At 37.9% G+C, this 9,789-nt stretch overlaps 1 protein-coding gene across 1 annotated transcript in view; it reads left to right on the top strand.

The window, feature by feature from the left end:
- The window catches only part of LOC116077380 (vomeronasal type-2 receptor 116-like), an 18,624-nt gene extending 13,370 nt beyond the window's left edge, over positions 1 to 5,254 (top strand). The window contains 1 exon segment of the mRNA XM_031351885.1: positions 4,308 to 5,254. Coding sequence (XP_031207745.1) covers positions 4,308 to 5,254 — 947 coding nt within the window.
- The last annotated feature ends 4,535 nt before the right edge of the window (positions 5,255 to 9,789 follow it).

Raw genomic sequence — 9,789 nt, 5'->3', positions numbered from 1 at the left:
TTCTATCAGCTCTTTTAAGCAACATAGGAGGCAAGGAGATAGAAGGTAAAGAGTGCTTTACATTAGCCAGGAAAAGAAGGGCTTGAGTACACTGCTCCCACTCACACAACCCATTGGAAACCTTGGTCCATGGACCATTGGTTCCTTTGATCATGAAGCATGCCACCCTGCCAGACACAAAACATTTTAGCACTGCTTCAAGAACCAGTACCTTCAGCTCTCAAAGTCTGGATGGGAGAATTGCTATATTACTGTTTATGCAGACCATTCAGCTCTGGGTAGGGTGTGCCGGTATGGAGGGGTCTGATGAAGCTGTCCATATGGGTAGTCTGTGTGATCAGAGAACTCTGACCCAAGGCACCTCTGTCTATTGCTCAGTCTTGCATACATAGTCCACTGCAGGGTAACAGCACAGACAACAACCAGTGAGAGCAGTTAAGAAATGAAGCTGGGGAGCTTACAGGCAGTGGCGTTAGTAACCAAAATTAAGAGTATTTTCCTTTTCAAACAAGCACAAGTTCCCATGCTCAAGGATTCGCAGAATTGACATAGGAAAAATGGCCATTCTACCAAAGGCAATCTACAAATTCAGTGCAATCCCCATCAAAATCCCAACACAATTCTTAAGAGACATAAAAAGAATAATTCTCCAATTCATCTGGAAAAGCAAAAAAAAAAAAAAAAAAAAAAAAAAAAAACAGAATAGTGAAAACAATTCTTTCTTTTTAGGTTTTCTTTATTTACAATATCTCCTTTCCCAGGTTCCCCTCCAAAAAAAAAAAAAGAAAGAAAGAAAGAAAAAGAAAAGAATAAAACAAACCCCTGTTCCATCCCTCCTCTCCCTGCTCAACACCCCACACCCTCGACATTACTGGCCCTGGCATTCCCCTACACTGGGACATAGGACCTTCACAGGGCCAAGGGCCTCTCCTCTCATTGATGACCAACTTGGCCATCCTCTTCTATACATATGCTTCTGGAGCCATTAGTTACACCATGTGTACTCTTTGGTTGGTGATTTAGTCCCTGGGAGCTCTGAGGGTACTAGTTAGTTCATATTGTTGTTCATCCTAAGGGGCTGCAAACCCTTCAGCTCCTTGTGACTTTCTTTAGTTCATTCATTGGGGACCCTGTGCTCAGTCCAATGGATGGCTGTGAGCCTCTATTTCTGTACTAATTGGGTACTGTCAGAGCTTCTCAGGAGACAGCTATATCAGGCTCCTGTCATCCAGCACTTGCTGGTATCTGCAATAGTGTCTAGATTTGATGATTGAATATGGGAAGGATTCCCAGGTGGAGCAATCTCTGGATTGTCCTTCCTTCAGTCTCTGCTCCATAGTTAGTATCTACGACTCCTTCCATGGGTATTTTGATCCCCCTTTTAAGAAGGAACGAAGTATCCACACATTGGTCTTCCATCTTCTTGAGTTTCTTATGGTTTGTTGTCTGTAGTTTATTTATTCTGATATTCTGGGCTAATATCCACTTATCAGAGAATGCATACTATGTGTGTTCTTTTGTGATTGAGTTACTTCACTCACGATGATATTCTCCAGGTCCATCCTTTTCCCCAAGAATTTCATAAATTCATTGTTTTTAATAGCTGAGTAGTACTCCATTGTGTAGATGTACCACAATTTCTGTATCCACTCCTCTGTTGAGGGACATCTGGGTTGTTTCCAGTTTCTGGCTATTATAAATAAGGCTGCTATGAACATAGTGGAACATGTGTCCTTATTACATGTTGGAGCATCTTCTGGGTATATGCCCAGGAGTAGTATTGCTGCACCCTCTGGTTGCACTATGCCCAATTTCTGGAGGAACCACCAAACTAATTTCTAGAGTGGTTATACCAGCTTGCAGTCCCACCAGCAATGAAGGAGCATTACTCTTTATCCACAACCTTGCCAGCTTCTGCAGTCACCTGAGTTTTTTATTCTAGCCATTCTGACTGGTGTGAGGTAGAATCTCAGGGTTGTTTTGATTTGCATTTCCCTGACAATTAAGGATGTTGAACATTTCTTTAGGTGCTTCTCAGCTATTCGGTATTCCTCAGTTGAGAATTCTTTCTTTAGCTCTGTACCTCATTTTTAATAGGGCTATTTGGTTCTCTGGAGTCTAATTTCTTGAGTTCTTTGTATATATTGGATAGTAGTCCTCTTTCAGATATAGGATTGGTAAAGATCTTTTCCCAATTTGCTGGTTGCCATTTTGTCCTATTGACAATATCTTTTGCCTTACAGAAGCTTTGCAACTTTATGAGATCCCATTTGTCAATTCTTGATCTTAGAGCAAAGCTATTGGTGTTCTGTTCAGGAATTTTTCCCCTGTGCCTATGTGCTCAAGGCTCTTCCCCACTTCTTTTCTATTAGTTTGAGTATATCTGGTTTTATGTGGAGGTCCTTGATCCACTTGGACTTGAGTTTTGTACAAAGAGATAGGAATGGATTGACTTGCATTCTTCTACATGCTAACTGCCAGTTGAGCCAGCACCATCTGTTGAAAATGTCTTTTGCCCACTGGATGCTTTTAGCTCCTTTGTCAAAGGTCAAGTGGCCATAGGTTTGTGGGTTCATTTCTGGGTCTTCAATTGTATTCCACTTATCTACCTGCCTGTCAATGTACCAATACCACGCAGTTTTTATCACAATTGCTCTGTGGTATAACTTAAGGTCAGGGATGGTGATTCCACAAGAGGATCTTTTCTTGTTAACATAGAAAGAAAACTTCAGACCAATTTCCCTTATGAATATTGATGCAAAAATATTCAATAAAATTCTTGCAAACTGAATCAAAGAATACATCAAAATGATCATCCATCATGATCAAATAGGCTTCATCCCAGGGATGCAGGGATGGTTCAATATTCGTGAAAACAATTCTTAACAATAAAAGGATGACTGGAGAAATCACCATCCCTAACTTCAAGCTTCACTACAGAACAATAGTGATAAAACCTGCATGGTATTGGTACAGAGATGGACACGTTGAACAATGGAATAGAATTGAAGACCCAGAAATAAAACCACGTACTTATGGACACTTGATCTTTGACAAAGAAGCCAAAAATATACAATGGATAAAACTGTTTTCTAAAGTCTTCCAAATCTTTTTTCATTTTTTAAGATTTATTTATTTATTTCATATATGTGGCTACACTGTTGCTGTCTTCAGACATACTAGAAGAGAATATCAGATCCCCATTACGGAGTGTTGTGAACCACCAGGTGGTTGCTGGGAATTAAACTCAGGACCTTTGGAAGAGCAGTCAGTGTTCTTAACTGCTGAGCCATCTCTCCAGCTTGTCCTTCAACTCTTGTAGTAATTTTTTATTTATGTGATATAGATCCCTGTCTGAAATGTTACGAAATAATTTTAGTGGGTACTATTTGAACATTTAATAATGTAATAGTAAATACAATGGAATAGGATTTCTTCACTAAACTGCAACAGAGAATGAAAAACAAAAAAAGGAAAGAAGGAATTCTAAGGAGAAAAGTGAATTTAGGACTCACATATTTTAAAAAGCATTAACTGGAAAGCATTGAAAAAATACTCTCTGTAATAAATTTTGCATGTATAACACATAAAGCATATTTTATTTATGAAGTGATACCTGGCCTGAGATACATTTATTCAATATAACTTACTATTCTAGTTACTATCAAAAGGGATATACCAATGTCAGAAAAGGTAGAAAAAAAATGTAAGTAAAGAGAGGGAAAGCATTTAGGCTAGTTCAATTTAAATAACTATGGTGAAGATGGATTATTAAAGAAGTTCCTGGAAGTACTTTGCAGTAAAAAGTGAAGCGCCACATTGCCTTAGCAATGCAGACCCTGAATGTCTATTTATGGTCCACCTGAAGCCATCCCCAACAATATATGCACTGGTAGAAATGAATAGATTCAGTGGTTATAGCAAGGTAAAATAAAGAGAGAAAACTTGTGTGTGTATGTATGTGTGTGTGTGTTTTTGTGTGTGTGAGTGAGAGAGAGAGAGAGAGAGAGAGAGAGAGAGGGGACACATTAAGTTGGGAGGGAAAACTGAGAGAAGGAATGGAGTTTAGCAGTAGAAAAGAGACGGATTGGATCAAAACATTATCTATGAAAATAAATACTGAAAGAAATGTATAAGGAAGAAGTTACTTTATGAATATGCAATTATTCATAACAATGTGCTTATTACTTTGTCCTTGAAAAAGCAAAAAAATGTAACATCAATAACAGTATTGAATAATGTCTCAGAAATAAAGGGATCAACCCAGCCTTGACTCATGATCTCATAATAAACTATATTTTGACCAGATGTGGATCAATGTGTGAAGTGTCCAGAGAGTCATTATGCCAATACAGAGAAGAACCACTGCCTCCAGAAAGCTGTAAGCTTTCTAGCCTATGAAGACCCCTTGGGCATGGCTCTTGCCAGCATAGCTCTGTGTTTATCTGCACTCACAGCCTTTGTTATTGGCATCTTTGTCAAAAACAGAGACACTCCTATTGTCAAGGCCAATAACCAAGCTCTCAGTTACATTTTGCTCATCACACTCACCTTCTGTTTCCTCTGCTCTTTGACTTTAATTGGCAAGCCCAACAAAGAAACCTGCATCCTGCAGCAGACCACATTTGGAGTTGCATTCACTGTGGCTCTTGCCACTGTTTTGGCCAAAGTTATTACTGTGGTTATTGCATTCAAGGCCACTTTTCCAGGGAGAATGGTAAAGTGGCTAATGATATCAAGGGCTCCTAACTACATCATTCCCATCTGCACCTTGATCCAAGTTGTTTTTTGTGGAACATGGATGGCAACTTTTCCTCCATTCATCGACCAAGATGTTCATACTGAACATGGACAAATCATCATTTTTTGCAACAAGGGTTCATCTGTTGCCTTCCACTGTGCTCTTGGATACCTCTACTTCTTGGCATTTGGGGGTTACACCATGGCCTTCTTATCTAGAAATCTTCCTGATACATTCAATGAATCCAAATTTCTGTCATTCAGCCTGCTGGTGTTCTTTTCTGTCTGGGTCACCTTTCTTCCTGTCTACCACAGCACTAAGGGGAAATTCATGGTTGCTATGGAAATATTCTCTATCTTGGCTTCCAGCACAGCACTCCTTGGCTTCATATTTGGTCCTAAGTGTTACATTATCTTGTTGAGACCAGACAAAAATACATTTAATTATATCAGAAACAAAATGCATCCCAAAAAAAAACAAGTCTCACAAAACACAGTTCAAAAAAATGTTTAGCTTTCATGTTAATAACTTCATAAAAGGTCTTATTTCATTCCCTATATTTTTCTAAGCATGTGCTATAAGATTATAATATGTATTAAATTCTGTTATATTGTCTTTCTTTATCCAATTTTATTGCAATGTTCTAGTATGAGAGTCTTTTTTGATTTGCTTTGTTTTCAAGATTTGAATACTACATCTGTTCTCTTAGCCGCCACTGTTTCATGTCTCAGAATTGGTGGTGCCATATTTGGATCATGTTGAATTTCTGTATCTTTTTTTGATATAAACCACTTCTTTTCATGTTATTGATTTAATTTGACTTTTAATTCGATAAATATTTTTTACTCTGCTTGTATTAGGACCGTAGAACTTGTAAAATTCTTTTTTTTATTATTTTATTTTTTACATTCTAGGCATTGCCCCACTCCTGGTTCCCCAACTCATAGTTTCTCATCCCATTTTCCCTCAGCCTTAACTCCAAAAGTATGCTCTGTATGTGTGTGTGTGTGTGTGTGTGTGTGTGTGTGTGTGCCACACTAGGGTTCCTTGTACCCTGGGGCCCCAACCTCTTCAAGGATTAGGCTCATCTCCTCCCACTGACACCAGACCGAGCAGTCTTCTGCTATATATGTACCAGAGGCCTCAGACCAGCCCACATATGCTGCCTGGTTAGTGACTCAGTCGCTGGGATCTCTCGTGATTCAGGGTTAGTTTAGACTACAGGTTTTACTACAGGGTTGCCCTCTCCTTCAGCTTCTTCAATCCTTTCCCTAATTCAACCATAGGGATCCTTGACTTCAGTCCAAGTTTGGGTATAAGTACTTGCATCTCCTTCACGTAAATGCTGATAAGACCTTTCAGAGAGCAGCCATGCTAGGCTTCTTTCTGTAAGCACATCATAGAATCAGTAATATTTACAGGTCTTGGTGCTCTTTCCTTTGAAATGGATTCCAAGTTGGGTCAGTCAGTGGACCGCCTTTCTTTCAGTCTCTTCTCCATTTTTGTTCCTGTAGTTCTTTTATACTGGAACAATTCTGGATCAGAAATTTTGACTGAAGGTTGGTAACTCTGTCCCTCCACTTGAGGCCCTGTCTTTCTACTGGGCTGTACTCTTCAAGTTCCCTGTCACCATTGTTATGCTGTTTGGCTAAGATCATCTCCCTTGATTCCTGAGATTCTTTCGCTTCCCAGGTCTCTAAGACATTCTAGAGGGTTCTCTCACCTCCCACCCCGAGAGGATCCATGTTTCCATTCATTCTCCTGGCTCTATGGGATTCTCTTTGTTGCTGCCACCTCCCCATACCTGATTCTGTTCATCTTTCACCTCCTCTCCCATATCCTATTCAAGATCCTCCCTTCCTCAGCCTCCTGTGATTATTTTGCCCCCCCTTCTAAGTTTCATTATTTTCTTTTCTATTAGATTCAGTGTTCATATTTTTAGGTTGAGGTCATTGATCCTCTTGGGCTTCACTTTATGCAAGGTGATAGATATGGATCTATTTTCATGCAGTTACATCAGGAACGATTATTGAAGTTGCTTTTTTTTTTCCACTGTATGTTTTCTGGCTTTTTGTCAAATGTCAAATGTCAATAAGTGGACGCATTTACTTTTGGGTTTCCCATTCTATTCCATTATATCCTTGTTTGTCTCTGTACCAATTCCATGTGGTTTTTTTTAAATTTTTTTATTTTTTTTCTCACTATTGCCTCATAATACTCGTTGAGGCCAGGGATGGTGTTTCCGATGGAAGCTCTTTTATTGCTAAGAATATTTTTATATATCCTGAGTTTTTTGTTTTTTCATACAATGTTGAAACTTGTTCTTCCCATGTCTATGAAGAACAAACAGTGTTGGAATTTTGATGGTAATTGAATTGAATCTGTAGATTGCTTCTGGTAAGATGGCCCTTTTCACTATGTTAATTCTACCAATGCATGAGCATGGGAGAACTTTCCATCTTCTGAGGTCTTTTTCCATTTCTCTTTTCAGGAACTTGAAGTTCTTATTACACAGAACTGTCACTTGTTTGGTAAGAGTACACAAGATATTTTACATTATTTGTGGCTATTGTGAAGGGTATTGTTTCCCTAATATCATTCTCACTCTGTTTATCATCTGTATAAAGGAAAGAGACTATTGATTTCTTTGAGTTAATTTTATATCCAGCCACTTTCCTGAAGTTGTTGATCAGCTGTAGGAATTCTCTGGTGGAATTTTGGGGGTCACTTATGTATACTATCACATCATCTGCTGTATAGCTAGGCTCTACTCTGACTAGATCATAACTAAAGATAACACGTTTACTTTATCCTAGATTCTGCCACATGTCTGGTTACCACTGCTCAGGTACCATGTGTCTATCTTGTTACATCTTCCAGGACTGATCCCCCTCCTGGATCTCTCCTAGAATCCTTTCTCTCTCCCTGATCTCCCACTTCTATTTCTTGCCTAAGCCATATGGCGTACCTTTTTTAAATTTACTTTTTTTTAAATTTAGTTTTGAATTGATGTGATGTACAAGACATAATATAACTTCTCCTTATGAACTATCCTCAAAAACATAAATATACTGTGTTGTTTCTCAAATGTGGAGATTGCCTTAGTTATCGTTAACATTGTTGTTTATCTTCAAAAAATCCAGGAAGGAACTCAAACAGAGAACAAACATGGAAGCAGAAGCTGATGCAAAAATAATGGAAGAGTGCTGTTTACTGGCTTGCTATAATGGACATATCATCCTCTTATCTTATAGAAACTAGGGATAGCACTACCCACAATAGGCTGGGACCTCACATATCTGTCTGTCTATCATCTATCTATCTATCTATCTATCTATCTATCTATCTAGATATAGATATGTATATAGATATGTATATATATACATATACACACATATATATATTTATATGTATATAGATAAGTATATATATATATGTGTGTATATATATATATATATATATATATATATATATATATGTATATATATATATATTGGCCATTAATTCCTGATCTCTACAAGACTTTTAACATGAAGGGGGGCATTTTTCAGCATCAAATGAGATGTTGAATTTGGTAAAAAGATGACTTCTTTCCTTGAGTTTGTTTATATGGTATATGACTTTGTGAATTTTCATACATTTAACAATCCCTGCATCTGTGGGATGAAGTCTACTTGGTGGTGATGAATGATGGTTTTAGTGTGTTCTTGGATCCAGTTTTTGAGAATTTTGTTGAGTATTTTTACATTGATATTCATAAGCAAAATTTTCTTTGTTGGGTCTATATGATTTAGGTATCAGAGTAACTGTGACTTCATAGAATGAATTAGGTAGCGTTCCTTCTTTTTCTGTTTTGTGGAAGAGTTTGAGGAGTATTGGTATTAGCTCTTCTTTGAACATAGAATTCTGCACTAAGCTCATCTGACTATGGGCTTTTTTTACTTTAGTGGTTTTATTAATGTCTATTTCCATCTATTTAGGGGTTATATAGTTTACCTGTTCTTGATTTTACTTTGTCCAATATTATCTGTATAGGAACTCATGAATTTCATCTAGATTTTCCAGTTTTGTAGAGTATAGGCTTTTATAGTAGATTCTGATAACATTTTTTTAGTTTCCTCAGTTTCTGTTGTTATGTCTCCCTCTTCATTTCTGATTTTGTTACTTTGGATCCTGTCTCTGTACCTTTTAGTTAACTTGACTTGTTTATTTTCCCAAGGAATAACTTCTTGGTTTTGTTGATTCTTTGTATCATTCTCTTTATTTCTCATTGGTTAGTTTCAGGCCCGAGTTTACTATTCCCTGAAGTCTCTGCAATGTGCGTGTTTTTGCTTCTATCTATTCTAGAGATTTCAGGTGTTTTTTTATGTTGCTAGTAGAGGAAATCTCCAATTCCTTTATGAAGGCACTAAGTTCTCCATCTCTGGGGTTACCTCTACTTGTGTTTTCCTCATTGTTTCTATTTCCAACTTTAGGTCTTGGATCATTTTGCTCAGTTTCTTCACCTATGAGATTGTATTTTCCTGTATTTCACTAAGGGATTTATTTGTTTCCTCTTTAAGAGCTTCTACCTATTTGCCTGTGTTTTCCACTATTTTGTTAATAGAATTATTTATGTCCTCCTTAAAGACTTCTAACATTTTAAACATATGGGATTTTTGCTCAGAATCTAGCTTTTCATATGTTTTAAGGTTATCCAGGTCTTACTTGCTGGGATAGGTGAACTGAGTTCTGATGGTGCCAAAATGCATTGGTTCTGTCACGTATGTTTTTTTATATTTGCCTCTTTCCATCTGTTTTTCTCTGGTGTTGATGGCCCTGGGTGTCTCTGACTGGGGCCAGCCTCTGTAAAGACAGGTAAAGCTATCCTTGGTTAGCGTGAACATCCTGGAAGACGAGCAGGCTTTGGGTTTCAGGCGAAGGATCTGCCTTGGATGCAGATTGAGGTGCAGACAGGAAGGAATATACCCCTAGTTACAGACACCTACTGTGTTCATGGTAATGGCCGGTGTTCTTTCTCCCTTTTACTACAGACCTACTGAGAGACA

Source organism: Mastomys coucha, unplaced genomic scaffold, assembly GCF_008632895.1.
Source record: "Mastomys coucha isolate ucsf_1 unplaced genomic scaffold, UCSF_Mcou_1 pScaffold5, whole genome shotgun sequence".
NCBI lineage: Eukaryota > Metazoa > Chordata > Mammalia > Rodentia > Muridae > Mastomys > Mastomys coucha.
The sequence above is the reverse complement of the archived record's forward strand: the minus strand, read 5'-3'. Positions and strand labels throughout refer to the sequence as shown.